This window comes from Colossoma macropomum, unplaced genomic scaffold (assembly GCF_904425465.1).
Source record: "Colossoma macropomum unplaced genomic scaffold, Colossoma_macropomum, whole genome shotgun sequence".
Classification (NCBI taxonomy): Eukaryota; Metazoa; Chordata; class Actinopteri; order Characiformes; family Serrasalmidae; genus Colossoma; species Colossoma macropomum.
This window is the reverse complement of record NW_023494806.1, coordinates 10,253,111-10,268,269: the sequence shown is the minus strand read 5'-3', so window position 1 is coordinate 10,268,269 and position 15,159 is coordinate 10,253,111. Positions and strand designations below refer to the sequence as shown.

Genomic DNA, 15,159 nt, shown 5'->3' with positions numbered 1-15,159 from the left:
TCAGATTTCTAGTGCACAATTCAGTTTTCAGAGTTCCAACTCATGTTAAACACTTAGTATTTAGATGGAAGGAATCCAGATATTTTAAAGGCAAGAAAAAAGGGATTTTACTGTGTCATTCATGCCGTGTGTATCCTGTCTACTGCACAAATTTACCCTCTTTCTGTTTGAGCATGCATGGCTTTTCCCTGTGAGCATATAAAAACAGTTTAATCCTGTTGTGACAGCAGAGATATGGCTGTGAGCCCACTGCTGTTGTTAGTGTGACCGTGGAGGTGGACTCATGTCTGACTCTGTGTTAATTTGGCCAAGGTCGAAGGCACTGACGCCATCCCTCGCAAACCCTGTGGACTTGATGCAACAAGCTGCCTTAAATTCTCCCTGAGAATAAGCACAGCTATGCTTAATCTGCCTCCATCCAGCCTTAATCCAGAGTGTATGAGTGTGTACATTTCTGTAGTCTGAGAACATTTTTAATATAAAATATTTTTTAAAAAAGTTCATATTTAGACTTGTTTATTCAAGCAGTAAGAGTTTATTTGCTTGAAAAAAAACACAGTAAAATAAATACAGGTAAAGATTAATAGAAGAAATGGTGATTTAAAGTCTGTCAGTGTGTTATCTTAAAGGGAAACTCCACCAATTTTTTAGAATTTCTGCGTATTTCAGTCATTCTGAGTGGTTTGATGTGAAATGGTTCATTGTAGAGAAGCTTATCGACTCAGATGTATAATGTTAATGATGATAAAATAGTGGTAAATCTGAAATAATATGTTTTATTTGGACTATTTTGCCTTACAGCTACCTGCACATACCTCTTCACTATGAATGGATAAAAAGAAAGAAAGAAAGAAGTAGATTTTAGGCAAAAAACTTCTCAAAAGATTCGTAAAACAATGATTCAGGCATCAGGCAGTGAATCAGTGCTCATATTGTGTAATAGATTTCTGTGAGGTTGCATTTAGAGGCATTAAACTCCTCCTAGCACCACCACTGTGAGCAATTTTGACTCGGTATGTTTCTCCAGAAAATATCAAGCCACTCTGAATGACTTTGCTTATATCTTAATGTTAACATCTTAAAATTTTATTATGCAGGAAAGAAATGCATGACAAATCAGTCAAATTTCCCTTTAACCACTTCCCAACTTCAAAGCAGCACAATTTATGTAGTTCAATACAGGTCCATTCAATTACATTTACATAGCACTTTTTACAGACTTTATCACAAGGGAGTTTTACAAAACTCAGAGTCTGAACCCCAATTAGTTACCATTCAATACCTGGCCAGGTTAATCAATACTTCATTAAGTTTCACGTCAATAAATAATCAGGTGTGCTGATGGTGTTTTTTTTTAACAAATCCATGCAAACATGGGCTGCATAGCACAGAAGAGGAACCAAATCCATGTGACCTTTTAAGAACATGCATCTACACTGACCGGTCACCTTATTAGGGCATCTGCTTGTACCTACACTCATTGCCTACTGTATCAGCTCCACTTACTATATAGGTGCCATTTGTAGTTCTACAATTACAGACTGTAGGCCATCTGTTTCTCTGCATACTTTGTTAGCCCCCTTTTACCCTGTTCTTTAACGGTCACGACCATCACAGGACCACCACAGAGCAGGTATTATTTGGGTGGCGGATCATTCTCAGCACTACAGTAACACTGATGTGGTGGTGGTGTGTTAGTGTGGGTTGCACTGGTCTGAGTGGATCAGACAAAGCAATGATGCTGGAGTTTTTAAGCACCTCCATGTCACTGCTGGACTGAGAATAGTCCACCAACCAAAAATATCCTGCCAACAGAGTCCAGAGACCAGTGATGAAGGACTAGAGGATGACCAAAACAAACTGTGCAGCAGCAGATGAGCTACTGTCTCTGACTTTACATCTACAAGGTGGACCAACAAGGTAGGTGTGGACAGTGAGTGGACACATTGTTTAAAAACTCCAGCAGCACTGCTGTGTCTGATCCACTCTTACCAGCGCAGCACACACTAACACACCACCACCGCGTCAGTGTTACTGCAGTGCTGAGAATGATCCACCACCCAAACAATACCTGCTCTGTGGTGGTCCAGTCGGGGGTTCTGACCGCTGAAGAACAGGGTAAAAGGGGGCTAACAAAGTATGCAGAGAACCAGATGGACCCTAGTCTGTAATTGTAGAACTACAAAGTGCACCTATATGGTAAGTGGAGCTGAAAATGGAGAATGAGTGTAGACACAATGAGGTGTACTAATAGTATGAGGTGTATTTTACTTGTACTTGTATTAATCCTACAGTTATATGGTGTTTTACATACATTTGGGCAGTACTGTGTGTTCTATGATGTGATGATGCTATATGGCTGTTCGTGAGAGAGAGAGAGAGAGAGAGAGAGAGAGAGAGAGAGAGAGAGAGAGAGTGAGAGTGAGAGAGAGAGAGAGAGTGAGAGAGAGAGAGAGAGAGAGAGAGAGAGAGAGATTACTGCAGTAGTGTCACATCTAAGCCTGGTTATTGATTAAGGCTGGCACAGTGCCCCATGATGGGACTGCCCCAGTGATCATGACCATCGATCAGTGATACACTCACAGAAAGTAACGTCAGGGCAGCTGGGGGCATCTGATTAGGCTTTCTGGGCTAAAGCAAAGGCAACTGTGTTCAAAAGCAGTATGTCTTCTAGTGACACTGCAACTTGGTTTAGCTGCAATTAAGTGAAACTTACAACTGATTTTTAAAAGGAGGTTTGAGCATGTTTAGTACTGTGCAAACATCAGAGACTGCTTAATTTTCAGTTAAAACATTGAGTACAAGCTATTTATTTGAGATGCCCCTGAGGAGATCACAAATAAGATAATCCACTTGCATTAGGAAGAAGCAGGGGCGTTGACTGGGCATGTAAAAATCCAGGGCTCAACCCAGTTCATTATAGCATTGTTTTGGGATGTGTTCTCCCAGATTTTTTTTTATTAACTTGCAAAATTTGCAGATGATTTTTTAAAGTTTAATGTGAGGATTTTCACTTCAACAAAATATTCATTGTACATGTACAATATCGAGCTCAGGTTGGGCTGCTTTTCTAATCAGTGATCTATATGTACACTGTAAAAACAAATCTGAAGTTGAAAAAGTGAGTAACCTGGCTGCTTTCAAATTTTAATGTTGCTTTACTTGACTGAATGTAACACACATGATAACTACTAGATGTTCAGTGGACTTGAAATTTTAGAAGTTAAACTAATTTTTGTTTTGCAGTGGAGTAGATTTGCATTTTTTTAACAGAAATTTCAGGAACGTTTCTCCTTTACACTCTCATCGCATGTGCACTCTCTCTCTCTGTTATAAGGTTTGGGGCTGGTTAAAAAATATTCAGGGCTATAGCCCTGAAAGCCCAGGACAGGTGATACCCTGAGATACAGATACAGAGAAAATGGAACTCCTACTGCCAACCGCGCAAGAGCTGGTAGATCATCAAAACTGTCCTCCCTCAGCAAACACAGACAAAAAAGAGGCTGCTGGTCTTCTCAGAACAATGAACTGACCACCAGACCTCAAATTCACTGAATGTGTTTGGGATTATTTGGATTATGAGAAGCAGGAAATGCAACCAACTTCTAAGACTGAACTTTGGAGGGGTGAAAAAATATTCCTGCAGATTTATTTCTAAAACTGAAAGCAGGTCTCCTGATGGAAAGGCAAACATTGGACACACTAAATGTTGATAAAAGTTGATATTTTATTTAGTTGTTGTGGCTTCCGTGTAATTTTGTGCTTCTGTGCTTTTTTCCTGTTGCTGAAAATGAATAGCATGTAATAAGTAGCTATTTTAACTGGAAATTAAATCAATGAAAGGTTGTCTCTGGCTTTGGCACAGTACTTTAACTGAAATAAACTGAAGTCAGGTTCAAAAGCTAATATTTAACCAGATAATCAGAATATGAACTGACCTGTCTAATTTAGAATGTTGTCAAAAAATCCACTCAACTCAATGAATATAGAAGTTCAGGTTGCCAAATTAACTTAATTTTAGGAGGCAGTTTATTCCACAGCACTTTTCAGCATAGATAGACCTCCACTTTTACAGTAAATTGCATGGTACCCACAGTCTGAATTGTGAATCTTGGGTCATTTTTCTGTTTTACAGACTGGCTTTCAGTGTTTAAATAACAACTTATATTAAGTACTTCATCACTGTGTGGGTAATATTAGCGGTACTGTTTTATTGACCCAGTTAATCTCTTTAAGTTAGGATGTCTAAAATCCTATTTCACTGTATCAAACATTTTTAAGCATGAATTTGAAAAAACACTACTCACTACTTGTAGCCCACTAGTGTCTTAGGAAGAACTGAAGTGCTGTATTAGCTTTTTTACTGGTGTGGCCACAGCAAAACCCAAACAGTAACCTGGCATTGAGCCTGTCAAGGACAGATCCAGTGTGCAAATGCTTATGAAGTATTGATTTTTCAATCCAGTGTGTCAAATGCCCTCCTGCTCTGGCAAATCCCCCTCTTCTTTTCTTCTCTTTCACTCTCCCTCTCTCTCTCTCGCCTTCTCTCTCTCTCTGTCTCCACGCTTTAACCTTGAGCACTGTGTAAATATAATAGATTCCCCTCCTTAAGCTTTTGTAACTGTGCAGTATCATTGGCAACAAGCTGTACATTAGAGCAGGTAGACGCTGCTTATTTCAGCCACAGCACTTGCCTGTAGGTGCTGGGATGTGGTTTATATCCTGCCTTCTGATGGGTAATGCTTTTGACATTTTGTCACGGATACATTAAGTTTACACTTTGTACTACACGAGAAAAGCTCTGGTAGGCCTGCAGCTACAGCACATCTGCTGCCTGAAGACAAAAATTCCTGACCTTTATGTTGGTTGAGCGATCGACCAGCGTTTAGCTCTGATTCCAACTGACCGGTTCCACAGTGCTGTCTGGATTTAATGCTGTTTCACTGTAGAATGGACTGAAAAGGAATTCCTTGCATCTTTTAAAGGAATTCTGCAGTGTTTTTTAACTGATTGAAGTCATTTGAGGGTTACTTAGAAATTAACACATAACTCATTGACTTAAACTTACTCATAATAGAAACCATTGGGCAGTTGCTGAATATATTTTTATGCAAAACATTTTTTGTAGAAAATACTGAAGGTAAGAGATACTGAATGTGTAAAGTAAGTCTGTATAATTTGTTCTTTCAGAGATAAGAGTGAAAATTTTGTGATAATGTGTTACAAATGTGCTGGTGTGGGTGGAGTTTTCATAGACTCCTGTCTGATTTCGCACAAATGTTTGCTCTTGCACTTGTGCAACTTCAGTTTTTCAAAGTTTGTACCACTGAAGTAGCATATAGCTTCAGAACAACTTTAGTAAGACCTTCTCATCCTGTATTGTTTGAGTGTAATGGTTGTAATTGTCAATGTCTGAATTGACAAAGTGCAGAGAAGCACACTGAAATGTTTACACTATATATTTTACAGGGAGAGATTAAATAAAAAAAAAATACTGGAATATACTGGAATATAGGTCAGCAGCCAGTGTAGCAGGTGCCTAAATACCTACTCTGCATGTTGGGTTCCTCATCTCAGATTCTTAGGGGATAGAGGGTTGTGCTTGTGTTCCATCTAAAGCAGGGGTGTCAAACTTAACCACTAAAAGGGCCATATAAAAAAAATATCAACAAATCTGTGGGCCAGAGAACGCCTGTCAGAGTATTCTTGAGCTCATGTGGTGATCACAGAACAATGCCGGTTTTTAAAGTAGTGCCATCTGACGGATTAAAGGTTACAGGCATTTAGTTGTGGTTTTCGGCCTTGCTCTTCAAATTCCCTGAATCTTTTGACGATATTATGCATTGCAGAGTGTGAAAATCTTTACAATCACTCTTTGAGGAACAATGTGCGAAACAGACTGCGGTACCAGAAACAAGCAAGCAGTGTAGCCATGAGATGACAGCAAAACATTTTTGGAGCAATGCCGAAAACATATGGTTAAAGAAATGAAGGATTTAAATATTCTTCATCTTCTAGATGATGTTTGTTCATATTTGCAGGTTAAGTGGCACAAAGTTTTAAAAGAAAAAAGCAGCATCATGAAGTTTGAGTTTTACATTACATTTACGTCACGTCTCCTTCTGTGAGTTTATTGGCCGGTTGCAAAGCAGAAATCTGATCACTGCCTGACTCGTGTAGACCCAGAATTTCTCCATTATCTGACAACCCATGTGCATGTAATCCAATTAATGACAAAATCTGATTTTCTACAGTTAGGATTATTAAGTGCATGTAAAAACACTCATTGTCTTTGTACTGTTTATGTTTAAATACAGGTCAAAGAGGATTTATAAAACTTTTATTTGCTTTTCGCAAACTGGATTAGGTTTGTTGTTTGACGGTCTGTTCCTTTTTTCACATATGCATAAAACAGAGTAAATGCACTTGTCTAAATTTTGGCATTCTTGCGACCTTCCATCAGTGACTTGATGGGTCTACAGTGGTCCAGTGGGCGAGGGTGCATGTCTCCGAGTCCTCATAGGATAGATACATGAGTTGTTCCTGTGCTATTCATTAAAAGAAATACCAATCTTGTATATTGGAAGGCCTTTTACTTTAAAACAGAATAGTATGAGCTATTTTTGTGGTGGTGAATGGAGTCTGGAGTACACCACTGCGTAGAAACCCTCTGATTTTATAATATTTGAAGAACTTTGTGAGTGACTTTATGAAAGAAACTTGTCATTTTCCGGCCGCAGTGAGGGCAGTTTGATGCTTGGGGAGCCATAGATGTTTAGGTGTAGCTTGATGTACAGCAGAGTTTGCAGCTATGAGTTCTTTCTCTTCTTTATTACTAAAAATAGGTTAAATTGCTCTCTGTTGCTTTTAATAATAACAGTGACTCCGAGAGAGATGTGGAGTGAGGGAAGGAGAAAGAAAAGAGCTCTTCCTGTCCTACTGCCTGCGGCGAGTTCTAATGTAGTCCTGATTAAGGAGAATGTCAAAGAGGAGAAAGTAAGAGTGGCATGTATTTTGGAGAGGAGAGAGGGGAGAGTGGGTTCGGGGCAGAGGCGGCGTGAGAGAGAGAGGAAGTGAGAGCGAATGTGGGTGGGTGAGTGAATGAGTGAGTGAGGGAGAGAGGTTCACAGAGCCTGTTATTTGTTAAGCCCTTCCATACCCCGGGGCCTGTAGTACTACTTAATATTAGCCATGGCTGAGCGGAGGGGTCTCAGAACTTCAGCCCTGCACCTGCTGCATGCCATGTTTTATCTGTTTCCAATGCATGACTGAAGCCCACACACTGCTTACCCTGCATGCTGAGAAGAGTAAACACATTTTTGCGCTGTACAGCTATTTGATTAGATCTACCACTATCTTAATGCTGAATTTCAGCACTGTAGCAGTAGATGATAATTAGAAAGGGCTGTGCAAAAGAAATTTATTTTATTCCCAGTCAAAATGACCTCTAAGTATAAGTTATTCATTTTTCAGCATCAGGAAAAAGGAAGAAAACATATTTTGTTCAGCATCTAGTGTGTTGACCCTTACAGCTTCCATTCTGTTTGGGAGTTTTGTGTTCAGCTTCAAAGAAATTGGCAGGGTTATTTTTCTACAGCTACAAAGTTCAGTCTTAGAAGTTGGTTGCATAGTCTACTTTTGACAGTCTAGTGGTGCAGTGCTTAATTGGTGGACTAATATGAAAACGTAAGTTCTGAGGTTTAAATCTTAGGATCTAAAAGTCAGTTCACAGTTCACAATTCACAGACCTTTCTGAGGGATATTGCACTCTTTGAGTCATTTCAGTCTTGTTCCTGTATACACCACAGCACTGAGACAGCTCTTTTGCATGTGGTTCATGGTCTGCTCCAGTCAACTGATAGTGGTTCTCTCGATATTCTCCTTCTCCTTGACTTAAGTGCAGCGTTTGACACTGTTAATCGTGATGTTCTTATTTCTCGCCTTCTCTCTATTGGTATCATTGATACAGCCTTACAATGGTTCAGGTCTTATCTTACAAACAGACAACATTTATTCACACAAGTCCTCTATCTCTGCTGTTACATGTGGTGTTCCTCAGGGCTCAGTTCTTGGACTCCTTCTTTTCCTAATCTACATGTTAACCCTTGTCCAGATTATTTGTAGCCCTGGCCTTAACTTTCACCACTATGCTGATGATATATTCAATTATATATCAGTACATACTACCCCTCAAATCCCCTTCCCAATACACTAACTGATTGTATTTCTGATTTAAAGGATTGGATGCATGACAACTTTCTCATGCTAAACACTGAAAAAACTGTTTAAAAAAAAAAGTTTTAAAAGTATAAAGGTTTTACTGGTTGGCCCTAAACTTTACCATCAAAATCCTAAATTTCTTCTGTTATTGATGATGTTCTTGTTAAACCTGCACCTGTTCTCAGAAATCTTGGTATTTTACTCGACCCATCACTTAATTTTGATCTATATATCAAGTCCCTCACTAAGACTGCATTCTTCTGCATTATTCACTTACCTAACATTGCTCGTTCCTAACTGATAATGATGCACATACACTGGTTCATGCCTTGCGTATTGATTACTGTAACTCCCTCTTTGTTAGTCTCTCTGTAAAGTCTATACAAAAGCTACAGTATATTCAGATCTCTGCAGTTAGAGTTCTCACGCATAATAAATGTTCAGCTCATGTGCCATTCCCTCTCAGCTACAGCCTGTCCCGTATAAAGTTCAAAATTGTACTTCTCACTTTCAAAGCCCTGCGTAGCCTTGTTCCCCTCTACCTCAGAGAACTCCTCACCTTTTACACTCCCTCTTGCTCTCTCGGGTCTTTTTGTAATAACTTATTTGCTGTCCCACGCACCACACTTTCCACACTGGGAGGTAGGTCCTTCAGTGCCATGGCCCCCAAACTCTGGAACTCTCTTCCTTAGTCTCTCCTAGACTGCTCTTTTTTTTTTTTCAACCTTCAAATCTGAATAAAGACTTTTCTCTTTCATGAGCATTTCTGTTCCTTCTTTACTGCTTAGTTTTAGCTTCCTATTCTGTGTGTGTTCTTTTATGTAAAGCGACCTTAGGATTGTGAAAGATGCTATAGGAATGTAATATTATTATTATTATGGTTTTGGATGTTTAATGCAAGTGCCCTCTAGTCTTTGAGGGTCTAAATGAAAAGCTTCTCGCTGTAGAACACTGTGCAAACTTCACCTGCATGAACTGACCTTTTGGATGACACTTCTGCTGCACAGACTCTAAATATTTAATTATAACCATTGCTTCACCTGTTTTGGTTCCTCCCAAGGTTTCTTCCTCTTGCTCTTAGGGAGTTTTTCCTTGCCACTGTCCTACTGGCTCACTTATGGGGGCCTGGACCCAGATTTTTCTGTAAAGCTGCTTTTTGACAACACCTGTTGTACAAAGTGCTATACGAATAAACTTTGACTTGACTTGACTATGCAACACTGTCTAACACTAGCCCAAAACATTTTTTCAGACATTAGCTGGTGAAAAGACTTCAGCCTACTCTAGTCTAGATTCATAAATGGTCAATCAAACACCTGATCAAGTACTACATCATGGCTTTGTTACGTTTTTCTGTGATTTACTTAATGGCATCATATATTTAGCTCATCAGCCTGTTCTGAATCTCCCCTCTCTCTTCTCTGCAGCCGGTGTGTTGTAAGGGTGTGGTGGCCCCAGCGCTGGTGGGAGCGCGGAGCTCTCTGGAGGAACAGGCCTATCTGCTGCTAACCGAGGCTGAGAGACAGACCATGAGCTACTACATCCAGGAGTACCAGCATGGTCATATCGGAGTGGAGCCTCTCGCCATGGCCTTGTTCGAGCTCTTCAATACACACGCCAAGGTCAGTCCTGATAGACAGAAGAGGGGCATATTGTGATTTGATGTGATTTACAAATGTAATGTTTTGAAATGTGGCTAGAACACTCTTAACAGCACTTTTTTGGTTTCCCTAATGTAAATGTTTCGCTCTTACTTTAGCTGCTCTGATAAATGGCAGCAGGTAGCTCCTCAGAAAAACATCTGCGAATAAAAAACAGAATACATTTTTGAAGCCAGAAATTTGTTCAGCTTATCTGACCTTGAAGAACCCTCCCAAGAACATTACATTCTTGCCAGAGTTAATGTATAACTGCTGATTCAAGCTTTAACCCTGAAGGTTCTTGCGCAGACTGCTGGACACATAGCAACGCAAACAACAATCTCGCCAAGCTAGTAGGTAACGGAAAGGCAAAAAGACAGATTTAAGATGAACATGGATAATTTAGATATGAATGGACTCATTTGCATTTCTCAGCACTCCAGCCTTGTAAAAATCAAACATTGAGAGACATTTTACAAGAAGCTATTCTACTTTTGGAAAGGTTTTCTGCTGGAGATGCGAGAAAAGCAGCTATAGCTGAGCTAAAACTTAAAGCAGAGTGAAGTAAGTCTGTGTTTTCTTTATATTCAATTGTTAGCCTCTACTAGTACATCAGCACATACTGAGACACATTTACAGCCAAGATGGTAAAATGGACATAAAGTGTTGTGTCTGTCAAGGTGAAAGGACAAAATGGCTCTTCTTAACATTTGGGTTGCCGACCTCTGACCTAAAGGAAGCAAAGGCTGAGCAAGCTGTTTAGACCTTTCGATATTGCCAGAGATAGCCATGTGCTACATTTAGGCTTAATTGTAGCCTAACCTTTTAACTGATTGATTTTTGTGACTGTGAAAGTGAGTACAAGAGTCTTAAACCTGCTGCAGACTATTCGATAACAGCCTGTATGACTTCAGTTATGCTGCTCATGATAAACATTTTCTGGAGATAAATTGGCAAAGCAAGAAAATAACAACATTCTGTGTGCATCTTCTTTTTTGCTGAAAAATAAAGCTGCACAACCAAAAAAAGGCCCTCCGCATAATGTTTTGCCTGAAAAAAACATGCATTAAAACAGTGAACAGGGAGAGTGTGGAGCTGTCCATGGCTGGGGAAAAGAGGGCAACATGGAATGTCCATTCTCCAAAGTAAGCTTAAAAGGAAATAGACTAATTTTCTGTCCATTACATGATCTACCATCACAGAATTCTTTCATGGTTTGTTAGTTTTGTCTATCGTGACAAAAACTGTACACTGCCTTTATTCTGCTTATAGAAAAACGAATGTTTTATTAAGAAAGCCTGCTATCAGAATGTTTCTTTAAGTTGAAGTGGAGTATCTGGTTGATTACTATGTGTATAACCTGTGTTTTTCTGCGGATTCTCCAGCTCACCCTGCTGGCGGAGGTGCGCACGCTCGTCGCTGCACAGGATCTGGAGCGCTTTGATGGGCAGGTGCTGCACCGTGAGATGGAGGCGTGGAGGGCGAGACATGGAGGCCTGGGCCTGCTGCACCCTGACTCCATCTGCATCTCTCACCCCGAGAGTCATGCCCCGTCTGCCTGCCAGCTGACCGCTCCAGCCACTGGCTATGCTAAGGCATGTGTGTGTGTGTGTGTGGGTGTGTGTGTGTGTGTGTGTGTGTTTGTGTTGCTCAGTCATCCATGTCTTTGTGTGTCTGCCAAGGCTTCGGCTGTTTCTCATTTGGTTTTATTTTGAGGTATTTGTGTTTAAGTGAGTGTCGTCTGTCTGTCTGTCTGTCAGTATGTGTGGATGAAGGTATTTTTGCCCTTTTACCTGATTCAGTTTTTAACCTCACAGGCCCTGTTTACACTGGACATTAAGATGTGTCCTGTATCTGAATGATGTCTGTATAAGCTTGTAAAGGACAACTGTATTCACACTTCTGTTCAGAATGTGTTTGGATCTGCACTATGTGTCCAAAACTATCCAGACACCCTTTCTAATTAGTGAATTATGTCACTTTAAGGTGCACTTACTGCTAATGCAGAAATTATTTGCGCATACACAGTTTGTATAATAGAGTAGAAAGCATTGACCAGTAGAATGAGACTCTGGAGTGGCCACACATGAGCCTAGTGTCATTATGCTCAATGCCAAGTGATGGCTAAAGGGTTATAAAGGCCCCCCCCAGCACTGAGCTGTGGTGCAACTATGTTCTCTGGAGTGATAGAATGCCACCCAATACCTTTGTGATGAATTGGAGTGGCATTTGTGATGCAGAACTAATCATCTATCTTCACTAACTTCAGCCTCACTGATGCTTTTGTGGCTGAATGTAATCAAATCCTCAATGCTCCAAGTGTAAAGTCTTCCTAGAACAGTAGAGGCTGTTACTGTAGTAAAGTTGGGCAAACTCCCCATTAATACCCTTGATTTCAGAAGAAACGTTGGAAGAGCAGGTGTCTACATAGTATATTCATTAATCCATTCATCATCTAAACCACCTATCCTCTTGGGTCGCTGGGTGGGTGCTGGAACCTATGCCAGCACTCAGTGGAAAGGCAGGAAACACGCTGGACGTGTGGCCTGTCTATCACAGGGCAGACACACAGACATACACAATCACACCAAGGGGCAACTTAGCATCTCCAATTGGCCTGACTGCATGTCTTTTGAACTGTGGGAGGAAACTGGAGCACCCGGAGGAAACCCACACAAACCCACACAGAAACAACCCTGGTAGCCCTACACAGTATATGATACGTTTAATACAATTCCAAATACACAAGCACAGATACATCAAACCTTTCTCCTTGTTCTCCCCCATTGTTTTCTGAAACAATGGGCAAGACTGTTTGGACTGTACTGCACATGGCCTGATTGCCATGCTGGCCTTGTAGTGCTTTAATCTCATGAAGAGGTTCTGATTAATGCCCCGTCTGCTTTGTTTGTGCTTTGATCATTGTGTCATGCGCTCTAGCTGGTTAATTGCCCAAGTTGACGCTAGTCATTATTACATGTTGTAAAATCTGACCCCACATAAAGCAGTAATTGGGCTTAATTTATAGCTCCTTAGTTTCACTCCATTGGGAATTAATTAGTTGTGTATTTAATGGCACCATGTTTACTATTTTTACCACAAGCCTCAGCCACAGGAAGGGGGAGTAACGGTCCACAAATTCATAATTTGTTTCGATATGATACAGTGGTGTCTTGCTGAGGCCTGACACCAGAAGTCATTCATGAGTGGGGCGTCCAAAAAACCATAAAGGGTCCGAGAAGGTTGAGCAGCGTATCCACGTTCTACTAAATGAATGAATGAATGAATGAATGAATGAATGAATGAATGAATGAATGTTTGAGGAAGATACAAGGTGGGAAATGTATGGTAGATCTGGCCAAAGAAGCCCTAATCAACAGAAGAACCACATTTATAGTAAACCATCAAAGGTCCTAAAGTACCACTGATATGGACCAATCAATTCAGTTCTTTATAAAATTAGTTTAATTTTACTTGGTTTTTTGACATCTATCACTATTGGAGCATGCCCAAGAAGTAGTGGGTTTAGTGGGGCATGATGATTGAATGGTGGGGCATTGCCCCACTAAATAACCCCCTGACACCAGGCCTCATTTGCGCTGGTGGGCCCAAAGTTTCAATAAAAGCTCCATTAACCTGCATTGAAGTCCCTGTAGTTAATTAATAATAAGCCTTAGTATGTAATGAGCCTGGAATGTTAAGGGGTTAATTCAACACATTTTTAAGGAGTACCTGTAAATATTAATGCTTCCATTTTCAGCTTCCAACATACAAAGATTATAATATTTGAGACTTTAGAGTGGCGGAAAATGTTAAAGTTCTGCCTGATTCATTCAGTCTACAGAGAAACAGTAAACAAACTGTGCTTTGTAGTGCTCCGATTTAATGTGCTAACCACATGCTAATATAATAGCCACAGGCTAACACGCTATCAATGATATAACAACATAATATGATAAAATACAATGTATTTTGATTCAATGTGATACTATATGTGATGCTTTACTGTTGAGTGTGCTAAGGTGAACAATTTGTGTTTCTTCTTGAGGTGCTTACATAAAAGTATTCATGCCAAATGTTTTATTGAACCAATAATAATAATATTCTTGAAATGCCTGTTTCTATTTCTTGAGGCGTACAATTTCTCAGTAATAGGTCTTTAGACAGGCCCATACAAACTTAGACTGCACAGGTTATTTAACATCAATGCAAGACTTGTTGTCTGTATTTGTCAGTGTTCACTGTAGAAATCCTAAAGATTTTTCATTTTATGTACACAAGAGTCTTAAAATATAGTGACCCCAAAAAGTACCACTAGAAAACTTCAAGGAATTTCTTCAGGTTACTTCATAATATGTTTGCCAAACTGATTTTTGTCTCAGAGGAAAACACTTTTAGCACTACATCAGCTGAATTGAGAAGAACTCCAACCAGACTGCACTAAAGATACTGTAAAGCAACTCAGAAGTGCAGACATTTTTGATGCAAGCAGAAATCTGCAAAGAAACTGCTCAAACAATAACAATCTGAAACAAACCAGCTGCCTATTCAAAGGTCTTTTTAAAACAGTGCCTAACACAATGAATTTGAGTGTATTTTAAGTAGGGTACAAATGTGCAAATAGTTCGGGAGCCCCTGTGTGTACTAGTACAGGGATGCTGTATCAGCCAGCCTTAGTACTCAGTATTGGATCAAAAAGAAAATTGATGGTATGATCCTTAGTTGAAGGTTGTGGTTTGTGTTTTTGTAGAATGAATGCAGGATGGATGGAGGTGTGGTGGCAGGACCTGCTGGGGCTCTGAACTCCCTACCGGATATAGCTTTGGTAAGTATTACTCTGAAAGATGGAGAAAGAATGTTGATGGTTGTTTGAGTGCTATTGAGTCTGAATGAAACAGACAGCTGAAGGAGGTATCAGTGATTTAGTGTCTGCCTTCACCATTTAACCAAATTCAGTATGCTACACTGTACAAACAAATGCTGTTTGTCTTTGTATTGCATCATGCTAGTTATCTATGACTGCCTTTGGAACGCAGTTTGAACTCTGTTTTGTTTCTTGTTCTTTCATGTGCTTCATTATTAAGCTCTATCTAGAAATAAAACAAGTTGATGGTCCCCAGCTTGTCCTCTTCTAATGCACTGTAACTGAAAATGCATTCAAGTTTCAGTTTAAATGTACAGCACTCTGCTAAAGAGACCACCTTCATTTATTTAATTTCCAGTCAAACAACCATTGATTTATGAGCAGTTATTCATATTTCTGAGGAGATTAGATATAAGATATAAAATAATCTAGTTA

At 39.9% G+C, this 15,159-nt stretch overlaps 1 protein-coding gene across 1 annotated transcript in view; it reads left to right on the top strand.

Annotated features, from left to right (window-relative positions):
• The window catches only part of whrnb (whirlin b), a 116,833-nt gene that overhangs the window by 84,821 nt on the left and 16,853 nt on the right, over positions 1-15,159 (top strand). The window contains exons 6-8 of the mRNA XM_036598569.1: positions 9,648-9,842; positions 11,246-11,455; positions 14,611-14,685. Coding sequence (XP_036454462.1) covers positions 9,648-9,842; positions 11,246-11,455; positions 14,611-14,685 — 480 coding nt within the window. The remainder of the gene's footprint in view (positions 1-9,647; positions 9,843-11,245; positions 11,456-14,610; positions 14,686-15,159) is intronic.